At 39.8% G+C, this 13,513-nt stretch overlaps 1 protein-coding gene across 3 annotated transcripts in view; it reads left to right on the top strand.

Moving 5' to 3' along the window:
* SMYD3 (SET and MYND domain containing 3) overlaps positions 1–13,513 on the top strand; it is a 597,530-nt gene that overhangs the window by 510,274 nt on the left and 73,743 nt on the right. For all 3 annotated transcript variants that reach the window (XM_061624643.1, XM_061624645.1, XM_061624646.1), the window contains exon 8: positions 177–287. In XM_061624643.1, the coding sequence (XP_061480627.1) occupies positions 177–287 (111 nt within the window). The remainder of the gene's footprint in view (positions 1–176; positions 288–13,513) is intronic.

The following is a 13,513-nucleotide window of genomic DNA, read 5'->3' as shown; positions in this document are numbered from 1 at the left end:
GTGATTAAAAAAAATATGAAATGAGAGGCTAGATAGAGGTTTGTTCTGCTGTCATTTATGGATTATTACACAGTATTTTAAACGTAGGATCTCTCCTACTTTGCAGTGTTTGCATATGTGTACCAAGCAGTCTTTGTCAAAATATCACAGACTTTTCCTTACTCTGTTGTGTGCAGCTCACTATCAGCTATATTGAAACCATGATGCCAACTCCTGACCGTCAGCAACACCTGAAGCGCCAATATTGTTTTGAATGTGACTGCCTTATGTGCTGTACACAAAGCAAGGTATGTTGATTAAGCCCATCTCCAGGCAGTGTAATATGTTTAAAGATTTACAGTTTCACTCTTTTTTGATGCCACGAAAAAGTCCATCTGCAAAAGGTCCTTGCCCTCATATCTATGTATATTCCTAGAAAAGATTCGTGTGAATGAAAGAATAGCAAAAAAATATTAAATAGCTGATATTGACTCAACGCTTGCTCGTAAATATACAGGAATCCAGAGAAACCTGGTCACATGCAAATAACTTATGTGCTTGTGTGGTATGCGTGCATATGTCTGATTTCTCCTCCCATCTGCAGCCCCTCACCTCTCTTCATGAGGTGCTGATCCTGAGAGCAGCCTTTCCAACCTTTGCAGCCTTTTTGGGGATGCAACAGGAGACTATAGTGGAAGGAACACTGAAAACCCTTTGTGCATGCACAGAACAACATGCATTGTGCTTTGAATCTGGGCAAAAACTCCACCCTGAATCTGTCTGCAGGGGCAATTAAATACATACCAGTCATACAAGGTCAACCTTGACAAAAGCCAGCATTCTAAAGAGAAGAGATTATAGTAGAATTAATGACATATACAAAAAGATGTTTAATGTGGTGGTGGCCCCCGAACTGTGGAACAGTTTCCCCGATGAGGTGCGCCTGGCGCCGACGCTACTATCTTTTCGGCGCCTTTATACTCCCAGGCATTTTAAAGTGTATTTTAACAGCATTTTTGTATTTTGGACGTTGTTTGGTTCTTTTGTTGTTTGTTTGTTTTGTTTCTTGATTTATTGTATTTATTGTATTTATATATTGTGCTGGTTTTTATTTTTTGTACACCGCCTAGAGAGCCTCCGGGCTTAGGGTGGTATATAAATAAAATAAAATAAAATAAATAAAATAAAATAATGTATCAATTAGGTACATTGATGCTGACTGCCTAGTGTGCAGGTAGAGCAGCATTTTATGTCTGAAAACATTCCTAGTTCTGGAAAGATCACAAACCCAACACTTCAAAGGTTGACACATTGAGTAATAGTGATAGCTTTGGGCACATGATGAACCCCTTATCTACATAAAATTGAATTCAATGGCAGATCTGGAGGTTTGTGCAAATGAACTTGCATATACAAGGGCTCAGAGGCAACTGAAAAGGGTTAAAGACTAATTTATTTATTTATTATTATTATTTGATTTCTATCCCACCCTTCCTCCCAGCAGGAGGAATACAATAATACAGTAAAAGGAAATACAATAACTACAATAATTCTGTTGTATTCTAGTACTCTTGTACTCTCTCTCTGGAATTTTGGCAGAAATATTTCCTAAGATTCAAGGGGATGAGAATGTGGGTGGATTGTTCTGCTGATTTCTAGGAGCTAGTATTTATTGTCCCCTCTAGGAAATAAAGAAATATCCATACATTTGGAACTCACCCTTGAGGTTACTTGCATTACATTAATTAATGCTTAAGTGTCACAAGGTACATTTTCCATTAATGAATAGTAAACAGTGCTCTAATTTGTCCTACAGACTCTCTCTCTACAGCAGCCTTTCCCAACCAGTGTGCCTCCAGATGTTGTTGGACTTCAACTCCCATCTTCCTGACCATTGGCAATGCTAGCTGAGGCTGATGGGAGTTGTGGTCCAACAACATCTGGAGGCACACTGGTTGGGAAACGCTGCTCTACAGGCTTATGGTTTCCCTCCCCTTCGTTTTCTTCTTTTTTACAGAAGAAAATTAAATTTGTCTACTGATAAATTCCCTCAGGGTCTAGTGCTACTGCAAAATATTTTGCATGCTTTGATAATGCTGCTTTATCAAGAGAATATTAAGGACCACATATCTAGTACTGTCATTGGTAGAGAGCCTCAGACAAGTTCTAATCTCAAGTGCTATTGTCATTTGTTTGGTAATTTTAAAAAAATGTAAATCATTTCTTTTACTGCTTTTCTTTTCAAGACAAAATCTCAAGGCTGTTTACAACAATAAAGCAAACCAACAGCAAAGGCATCTCAATAAAATATAGTAAAGCAGCTCATTAAAACATCAACTGTAAATCCTGAGGCAGTGAAAATGGACACCAGTGGTCAGGAAATGCCTGAGCATTCACCAATGGCAAAAGCGTGGGGCTATTGGTGCTGCTAGCAGAGAGAAAAGCAATGTAGGCATCACATTGAGGAGACCTATTTCTGTGTTGCTGCTAGATGAAGTTCAGCAGGTCTTCCTAAAAGGGCATCCTCCGAAAATTGTAGTGATCTAGCAAGTCTATATGGGGCAAGATGTTCCTTCCAGTAACCAAACCCCAAGTTGCTTTATATATTGACAAATTCTTAAATGTGGCTTGGTAGCAAACAAGCAGAGAGTGTAGATCTTCAGTACAAGTGTTATATGCACATAGCCAAGTACCCTACTCAGCAGTTTGGCCACCGCATTCAGTACCAGCTGCAGCTTCCGAACCAGCTTCAAGTGCAGCCCTTCATAGAGGGCATTACAGTAATTCATCTTTATGGGCAGTCTCTACTTATATCTCTGAATGCATTCCTATAACTTAAATTAGCTCAATCAAAGCATATTGACAACATGCAGGAATTCCTGGTATAACCAGTATTGTTGCTATAGAGATGCACTGCCTTCAAGTCAATCCCGACTTATGGCTACCCTATGAATAGGGTTTCATGGTAAGTGGTATTCAGAGGGGGTTTACCATTGCCTCCCTCTGAGGCTAGTCCTCCCCAGCTGGCTAGGGCCTGCTCAGCTTGCTTGTCCGCAACTGCCAGCTGGGGGGCAACTGGGCTCCTTGGGACTGTGCAACTTGCCCATGGATGCACAGGTGGCAGGGCATGTAACCCCTGAGCCACTCACTGTGGGAGTGATCTTTAGCTGGCCCTTGACACCCAGGAGACATGAGTGAGGATTTGAACTCACAGACTCTGGACTCCCAGCCAGGCTCTCCTCCCCACTGTGCTATATCCTGTATATATTTTTCAGGCAGATTCCCTTGGCAATCTTTTCTGGCCTTTAAAGTCTATGGTCAAACCTAAATCCCTTGTGTTCATCTCTGTTTTCCCCTCTCTGTGAAACTACAGAGCTGTATTCATAAAATTACAGTGATTTCTTTTTACTCCATAGGCCATGGATTTTATGAAGCTGTCAGTTATTCTCTCTGTATGCAATATGTTTGGCCTGAACTCTTCTTTACAGTGATACCAGATTTATTTTAGTCCTTCAGTAGCAGCCTACACCTCTTTGGGGCAGGCCAGAATTAAACACACCAATCCTTGGGCTAAATAATAGTGAGTTCACACCTAAGACTATTATTGAACAATTAGTTTGTAAACAGTTTCCTAGCACAGTTGTTTTCTGAAAATTATCAGATTATGAGTGGTCCTTTTTATTTGTTTCATATGTAAGTGCTATCCAAAACATATTTTGGAAGAGTTTTGAGCAAGCAATGTGTATTAAAGTACAATTTTTGTTTGATGAAGTATATTAAAATATTTTTTTGCATAAAATAATTAACCTGAGAGCACTATAGCTAATTTAACTATAGTTATGTCTACAGCACAATCTCAAACAAGGTTACTTGACAGTCCCACTAGGTTAAACAGGGCTTACTCTCAGATGATTAAGCATAAAATTGCAGCCTTAGTGATGCATAACTCTTTTAGAGATTTGCAATTACTTGGAAATGCCTGAGGAATTTGATTTGTGTGTGTGTGTGTGTGTATTCTGCCTGATCACGTCTCTTAGACTAATGTGTGGGTTGGGATACAGTTTTCCATCAGATTTCACACATCTCTGAATTTTGCAGTGCAGTTCTTACTTCAAAAGTTGTAATGAAATGTGTATAAAGCTGCATGGTTTAGGATAAAATGTGTTATAAATGCAACTTTGAGAGAAAATACATACTAATGTCTATATTTCAGAATTTATAAACTGTTCTCCATTCAGAGAATACCTGAGAAATAGAATATAAAATGTAAGAACCAACAAAAATTTAAAACTGCAGAATTAAAACATGAATTTACACACACATGTATTTAAATACAAAATTTCATGTGGATTTCAAAACCACTTAACAGATATGGAAAAACGCAGCAAGACAACTAGCCAATAAGCAGGCAAAGGTGCAGTGGGTCTTACCTGACCTCCTGTCACTGGTGTTGCTGCAGCTTACAGAGAGGGTGAGACCAGCGTAGTGCAACCCTTCCCCAGTGGGAATACTGAATTGGCTCTTTGAGCGCAATTGCACTACGCCACCATCACTGTTGCCTCATCCCTTCTTTTCTTGGTAAGCTGCAGCAATGCCAGTGATGAAAGATCAGGTAAATGCCCCCAGCTCGCTCAACTACTAATGCAATTAACCCAGCCAGGAATCAGCCTTAAGGATGGGATGATGATGAGAAGCTGTAAGTGTCCAGTCCCCTCTGAACAGCTTATAAATCTCACAAGCAGTCACAGAACAAGGGGAGGAAGCAGAGGGAGGATAAGGAACTGGTGGGAAGTAGTAGGCTGAGTTATCTGTTTCCCCATGATGAGCACGGTTTCTCTGGTCAGATGGGAAGACAGGTGTATAGCCTGTGCTTCTAAACAAAGCAAGTACCAGCTGCCCTAAACTGTGCAGGGCATAGTACCCTGGAAACTATAAAAGCGGATTAATGGGGAAATGTGAGGGAATGGACTTATGAATGAACATATGTGAAGCTAACAGGGGCATTTATAACACATTTTATCCTAAATCATGCAGGTTTATACACATTTCATTATATCTTTTGAGCTAACAACTCTATCACAAAATTCAGAGAAGACTGATCTGTTCACAATTACCCCTGAAAGCAAGTGGTGTGATCCAATAAGTCTTGTGCAGTTCTCAAGTAATCCTTGTTGTTGTAATGTACACCAGGTACGGGGGGAACCTTTGGCCCTCTAGGTGTTGGTGAATTACAGCTCCCTTCATCCCTGGCCATTGGCCATGCTTGCTGGGGCTGATGGGAGTTGTAGTTCAGCAACTTTTGGAGGGCTGAAGGTTCTCCATACCTGCTTTAGAAGAATAATTGAAAACTTCCAGAAAATGTTTGCTGAAGCGGGATCTTGGTGTAGATTCTAGTGCTCAAGTGGTACCCTTCACTCCTTATTCCTTGAGGTCTCTTGCCATCTCATATATCCTATGAGTCCCATGCATCATCACTCACTTTCAGTGGCGCCACAGTTACACTAAACACAATCACCTATTCTGCTCATAGGAATGCTGTCAAGGGGTGGGGTGAGGTGAAAACACTTTTTTTCTGAATCCCTATTTTTCCCCTCTGAAACTTTCTTCTCTTAGCATTTTAAGAATGTCTCCTATCTGAAAATACTGCTGCTGAATTTCTATATCAGGTAGCCTTTTATATTAAAATTAAAGGAAAATCAACAGCATTACAATAATACTGATAAAATTAAGATTACATATTTAACAGCATCTCTCACAAGTTAGGGTAAGTCCTTTTAAAAAAAAAATACTTGGCTTACATTTTACAATCCAGACATTCAGGTTTGCTGTGATGTTTTAAAATATTTTTGTAGTTACTAGTTTGTTTGTTTGTTTACCCCATATCTCATGTGTTGAATAGTGGGGGGAATGTTTTCATATTTTGGCTTTGCAGTACTGTGAGTAAAGAATAATTCTACAGAAGGTTTCTTTAGTCTTAGAACTCTCTCTGCTAATCTATCTTGATAAGTGATTAAATGCCCAGTTTCTACAAGAATTACCTCCATTGCAAAAATTATGGTATCATCTTTCATAGAATGTATAAGTCATCAGCATCACTTCAGAAATATACCCCTTGAATATCTGCTGTTCCTTTTTGAGATAATGAGCCACTATATCAATAAACTCATAAGTGTAAAAAAAACCTGACCTGTTACATTCTGCAGTGTCTGGCAGTCTAGTTCACAAGTGCAAAATTAATAAAGCTCAGTGAGCTCTGCAAAATCATGCTTACAGTCGTCCTTGGAACCTTACATTAGTGGGAAATGTAGCTATATAGATCACAGCTGTAGCTTCACCCTTTTTAGTCAGACCTTGAAGGTTATTACTTCCACATTCAAAATATGAAAATCAACACAGAATATCTGTACTTATAAAGTGCCTCCTGATAGTCAGGTACTGCTGCTGTGATGTCCTTGTTTTGTGGCATCTTTTGGTACTTATATTGTTGCAGGTAATATTTTATTATGTAGAAAAAAGTATTCTCAGAGGCTGGAATCCTACCAATGATCTACCTAGAATGCTGCAATTTTGAGATTGCATTGTACAGGTGGCAAATCTAAATGAGGTCTGTTCAGAAGCTGGTGACAGCCTTTTGTAACAAGACACTGAAGACTTTGAGTGCAATCCTAACTGTGTCTACTCAGAAGTAAACCATATCAAATTCAGTGGGACTTACTCTCAGGTAAGTGGGGTTAGGATTGCAGTTTAAATATTTTCTTTCTTTTTTTACATCTTATTCTTTTCAGCTGTGTTTGAGTCCAGAGAAAGGTAATAAGGAGGCATCCAATTGCCCAGTTTCTACAAAAATTACATCCACAGTATGGTCACAGTCACCTTCCTCATACTAAAAACAGACACAATGGTAATGGTATTATAGTTTCTAGCAACTACTGTTAGCAATCTGATTTTTGGAAAATAGCAAGAATAGGAGAGAATTTGTTTTGATGACATCTAGTCAGTTGTGCATAGATCAGGGTGACACAGCATGAATCCTGATTTAGCCTGCCATAATATGTGATGTCAGATGTGGGGCAGAAAGAGACGTGGCTGGATAGGGAGCTCCTTGGGGAGCCTGATCATGCAGCCAATCCCTGCAGAAAGCGGCTTTGCCTGCTCTGTGCTTGGCCTTTTCCTGACCATAGAGCTGGTGAGGCTGCTTGCACTGCAGTTCCTAAGTATCTGACAATCAGCTGGCTGTTGGGCAGTTGGGAAGTGCTGAGCAACGGACTTTCACAGGTGTGCAGGACAACCCACACCTGACATCTTAATGACATCGGGTAATTGATGATGGGTTGTCCCACCCAGCAGTCAAAGTTGGCCTGCAGGGGTGGGAGACAGATAACGATCTGGCCCACAGGACCAAAAAGTTTCTTCAACTTGGCATAGATGAAAGCCTGGAAAGTCCCCAATATCTGTATCTAGAGTGTTTACAAAAATATGTAGAGAGAGGAGTTTTGTTGTTATTATTTATTAATTTATGGATTATATGTCTCAAGGTGATATGTCTCAAGGTGATTTACGGTCATATAAAACTAAGTAAAATAATTTAAAAACAGCATTAAAAATGGAAAGTAGATTTTACAAACAATACAAAATTAATACGTAAGAGACCTTGTCATCCAGCAGAAAAAGCTTATTGAAACCAAAGTTTCTTCAATTGTTTCTGGAAAGTACAGATAGTGGATGCCTGTCATATCTCAAAAGGAATGTTGTTTCACAGGCATTCAACAGGGCAGGCATCCTTTCTAGAACTGTTGGTGATAGTGATATGGGTTCATCCCTGAAACTGGCCTTTTGGACAGCCAAGCTAGTTGTAGTGTTAGATTTCAAGAGGCCTCATGTCTTTGACATATACTTCAGAGTAGCCAAGGACACATGCAGCATTGTTTTTTAGTAAGAAATGCCACTAAAATCCCAGGAATCATTTCTAAGTTCAGGTTTTAATGGCTGGCTGGCTCCTTCAGCTTCTGGGTTCTAGGATTTACCATGGTCAGTATCCAGTGCCTACTGAATGGCAGGCTTTGATAAATGAGATTTAGATCCCAATGGTGGTTTAACTTTCTTGGCTACTGTAAGGCTCTTTTATCCGAGGGAGCTGTTCACAATATTTTATGAATATGTTGGAATGGGTCGTGATGCCATAGGGTCACAGAAAACAGGTGGAGCTCACACACATGACTGGGGACGTCTGCCAGAAATTTAGATTCAGAGACTACTGAAAACGGAAGTTGGTGTTAATGTGGCATGACAGTTTGGCAGGCTTAGTATGTTGAATTGCCGAAGCAGGATTGGAATACAGCACTCTCCTTAGAGTCCAGCCTTATAGTCATCTGAGAGGAACAGAATCACGTTACTCACAAAGCCAGGAGCCTAGAAAGAAATGTAAATCTTTTGGTAAATAATTTAAGCAGACTTTTTTCTGCCAAGAGAATGGAGATGACTTCTTCCAGTGTTTTTCTTTGAAGCCTCAGGTTTTTCTCTAGCTACCATGCACACCACCGAAAAGAAAGAAGACATATTAACTACTTGGAGCCAGTTTACACATGAGGGAACAACATTGAACTTCATCACACAATTCCCATCCATCTTTTTTTTTATTTTGCTTACAATCTTGCAAGGAGATGTAAAGATGTGTACAAATCTTTATAAAATTGCAGCAATTCCCACAAACTTGTCTAAATACACACACACACATTGAATTCACTGTAGCAGCCAATATAAAACTATGTTTGTCGGGCCTCAGGTACCTGTGAGCCTGAGACCAATTCTTTGAATGGAATTCGGTGACAGGGAGTGGAAAACAAATCTAATACTGCATTAAATGCTGGTTTCAGGTGGCCGTTATGCCAATATGCAGTAACAGCTATGGAATGACAACACTGACCTAAGCTGTAGCTCAGTGGTAGAACACATTCATTGCATTCAAAAGGTCATCGGTTCAATCTCTGGTATATCCAGGTAGAGCTGGGAAAGACTCTTGTCTGAAAGCAAGGAGAGCCCCACTGATCAGTTGAGACAATAATGAGCAAGATAGACCGCTTTCTAAGGCAGTTCCTATGTAGGTATGAAAATGGAATTCAAAAGAGTTTTTATTTGTGATCTGGCCATCCCATATACAGCAGCATATTAGTATTTATAGCATGTAGCAACACTTCATTTCAAAATGGTAAAGGTTATTCTCACCACTTAGCAATTCTAGATGCTGGCACTAAGAGATCAAGCAACTTGCTTCAGAACACACACATGCACTGATCAATGCGCTGATTTCGGTACCCACTCATTTCAGATTGGGGCAGCTTCAACGGCTGCACAGGTTGATATGCCAGCGCATGCCATTCAGGGCATCGGCAGATGGAAGTCAGCAACCTATAAGGCATATGTGCGGCCCATGAAGGGCGGGGACGCACAGATGTGACAGGCCCAACAGTTATTGTGTTGTTCCTTTTTCTTGCAGGTAGCTGGGGTGAAGGTGAATGCCTTCAGGTCCTCATCGCCGGCCACAGTATGATATTTTGAGCCAGTCGTAGGGCACGGAGCTCTAGGCTGGGGACCCAGCTGGGGACCCAGATGGCAGTGGTCCTATGGTTGGGCCGGAGGGGATTAACCTGGGATAGGCTTCTGCCTCTTCTCTTTCACCAGGGTGAGGTCAGACTAACGCCACACATATTAATTCTACATGTTGGTGGCAATGACCTCTGTCTGTTGAAAGGAAAGGCACTAATCTTACAAGCGTTAAGTGATTTGGAATTGATACAGCAAAGATGGCCGGGGGTTGTTATCTTATGGTTTGATATTTTGCCTAGACGAGTTTGGAGGGGGGATGGGAATCCTAGGGCATTGGATAAGCCAGGCAGGAAGGTCAATAGAGAGCTTAGGTTGGCTTTGATGAAAGTGGGTGATGGAATAATTCCTCATCCAGAGATCAAACATTATAGGGAAGAGCTCTATAGGGAGGATGGGGTTCACTTGTCTGATTTAGGGAATGACATATTCTTAGAGGAGCTGCATAGGGGATTGAGAGAGGCCATTTTGGCCAGGTGGGGGAAGAAGGACTAAGTGGAGACTTGTCCTCCTTCTGTGGCAGGTGTGTGCAGGAAAAGGGAAGAGGGGAGTACAAGCGGTGAGTACCCTGAGGCACTTTTCAGGTGATCAGTTATCCCAGAGACTTGCGCACAGGGCTGTGGCGCCTTGTGCGGCAGGGTATGGGTCACTGTTGAGGTTAACCTGTGTCACTCACCTGGAGTTATGGGGCTTCAGGGGGGCGTGAGTCAGGAAGACCTTCCTTCTCACCTGAAGGGTGTGGTAGGGGGAAAAGAGCTGGAAGCATGGCCAGCTTGACTCTCTGCAGGGTAGGCTCGCCCGGGCATGACAGGCTTAGGAGCCTGACAGGGATTAATGGATTTCCTGCACATGTTTCTAATATGCTATGCAGTTTACTGGTTAGAAATGTTTTAAGCTCTTGAGTTCATACGTACTTAAGTTCTTAAGTTATAGTTAATAAAGTGGCCCTAGTTTACCCCATACATGTGTCTGCCTCATTTATTTCCCGCCTCTTTGTGCAAAAAGAAAATCTGGATATCCAAACAGTGTGTTTCATTTTACATTTGAGGCACAATGTTGACTCCGTTTTCACTAAAACTCTGGGCCATACTGATTCTGTATAAATAAGAACTTGCAAATTCTCAGAAAATGCAGTAGCTGTATGGAGTAGGGGGGCAATAGAAGCATCATTGTAGAACAATTCAGAGTTCATTCCAAAACTGATTCTCTCAGCATCTTTGAGGTGATGGCCACTTGTGTTTTCATACACAGGAAATCAAAAGTCAGATTTGACAGGTTTGTCAAATCCAATCATTATCATTTTATGCATTACATCCCCCCAACATATACAGACATGTGTGTGACTTATACATTGACCAAATCATAATGTGACTATTGACTTTTACTTCTTCAAAAGCCTGATCGAAGGACATCTACTCACTCAGCTTCTGTTGTTACAGTGTGAATCAACAACCACTTATTTATTGGAGGAGAAATATCAATAGACTGAGCTCTCACCATGTATTTAGATAATTAACATGGGAAGTCATGTATGGAAGATAGTGTGAAAATGATGAGCTTTAATCTGAAAGGGAAACAAAGCATGGTAGAGTTACAACGCTATTCAGAATGAAATACAACCCACTTGGCAATGTAAATATTTTGGTAGAAGTGTTAGACTTCAGATATGACTCAATTTCAGAAAGGTTATTAGAAAAATGAAAAATACATAGTTAGCATTTTCCTGGTTCAGCTGATCAGCTGAAAACAACTTACATGATAGAACAGCTCAACAACCTGCTCAGATTGCTGTGAATGCTGCTTAAAAATGCATATTAAGAACAATTAAAATCGAGTTTACTTTTACAGTTTCTTAATATGTATCCCACCTGTAGGTTTATTTGTTGAGGGAGAAGTATAGGATACATGCAAATGTTAGGGACGCTGATGTGTACATGTGTAGGAGAAGAAAAATACTTTGTCTTTCATTTATTTTAACCCAAAAATAAGCATTGGGAACAAATATGTGTCCTTTTCTTGTTTTAGCAGCATTTAAGTGTAGCATTTTAAGTGCTGCGATGAAGGAAATTAAAGTACTTTGTGGTTTGCCATCAGAATCTTCACTGTTAAATAGATGGTATGTGTTGTGATCTTTCTCCAAGTACATTTGCCAGACTGTGGGAGAGCTAGAGGTGATTTACTATCCAGTGTGTCTCAAATAGTCACATGTCCTGTGGGTAAGGATTGAAAAAGGACTTTGAAACTTTAAAAAAGGCCCCTTCTTCATTATGTTTGATGATGATACATCAAATTACTTAAGGTGCTTAAAAAGGCCTACGCATTTGTAATATTTCATTTATTGTGTGTTAGATATTATATATTTGTGCTCATAAGATGTACCCTCTTCCTTGTGCAGATGCATTTTATTAACGTAAGCAATTAGGGATGGAAGGATCTGTCAGTTTCTCTCGGTTTTTAATTTTTTCAATTTTAAATTGAATTCTCCACATTTCTGCGGCGATATGTGAATTTTTAAATTAAAACAGTCTTCATGAAAATTCTTCAGCATTTTAGTCTGAATTTCTCTTAATAAACATAGGTTTGGTTGTCACATAGTTTCAGAAAGTGCAAATTTTATAGATTCAGCTTTAAATGTGAGCGAAATTTAATTTCTTCCCCATCCCTATCTTGGCCACTTTAACTCTTTGTTTTCTATTCCTCTCAAATTCCATTCATTGATTATTAAATGTACCTAACGGTTGATAATGCTCTTTGCAAATTGAATTCCTTAAATTTGAATTGAACATGGACACTTTAAATTTAGCCAGTACATGTCTCTATTGGGAAACTAATTTGATGATCCCAGCATATAACTATAAAATGTGTGTCAAAAGGATAGGGAAAACCGAAAAATAGATACCAGTAATCTGTCATAATATCTATAATCAGAATCGGACAATCTTACTCGACCACGAGTGATTGCCAATGAAAATGAATGAAGTTTTGATGTGCAAAAAGAGATGAAAAGGCAGGCAGTACTAAGCGTAGTAAAACGCTCTGAAGCACCACATCTACCTCAGGAGCAAGCTGATCATTAGAGAGCAGTTTCAGTCATAATGGTTGAAATAGATTAATAATTAATAAACTGAAAGGTTCGGAAAATTGGATGATTCAGGAACTCATTTGCATGCAAACTGTTTTAGGCATTGTCAGGTAAAGACTGGAGGAACATCTACCAACCATGGCCATTATTTACAGCTGAGAATAGTAAGTCATGATTTTCTGAGCTCCAAGTGCTTCAGGGTACGTAAAGTACTGTACTGACTCTATCAAATGCATCATCAGAACTTAGACCTCCTATTTGTCTGTAACCCAGTAATCTCAACATCTTATATATCCAAACTCTTGGGATAGTCTTTCTCTGTCTCAATTTTGTGTGGCTAGGTATTGCAAGTATCGGAAAGAAAGCATTCATTAGGAACTTGAGAAACTGAGTTTATTAATATGCTTTTTTTTCATCTGGATGTTTCTAGAAAGCCCACGAGAAGATCATGAAGGCAATAGTCCTCTCTGTTCATGTAGTTCCTAGCAATAGCTATTCAGAAGCATGCCTTCTCAAAACTTGTAGGCGCCATTTACCTATTTTGGCTAATAAGCCACTGATAGACCCATCAACCTTCCCGGAATGTACCCAACACCTTTATATAAACATGTAAACTAGTGGGCATTGCCACATCTTGTGGTAATAAGATCCATACAGTTAATTATGTGATGTGTAAAGATGTGCTTCCTTGTGTCTGTACTGAATTTGTGACCTATTTCACTGGGGGATCCCAACTTCTAATATTATGAGAGATGGAAAAAAGCTATCTACTTTCTTAACATCTTGAATACCATTATAAACATCCATTGTGTTTATGCTAAGGGTGGGCAAGGTTTTTTTCAACCTGAGTGT

The sequence above is a fragment of the Rhineura floridana genome, chromosome 4 (genome assembly GCF_030035675.1).
Source record: "Rhineura floridana isolate rRhiFlo1 chromosome 4, rRhiFlo1.hap2, whole genome shotgun sequence".
Classification (NCBI taxonomy): domain Eukaryota; kingdom Metazoa; phylum Chordata; class Lepidosauria; order Squamata; family Rhineuridae; genus Rhineura; species Rhineura floridana.
This window is presented reverse-complemented; position numbering and strand designations above follow the sequence as displayed.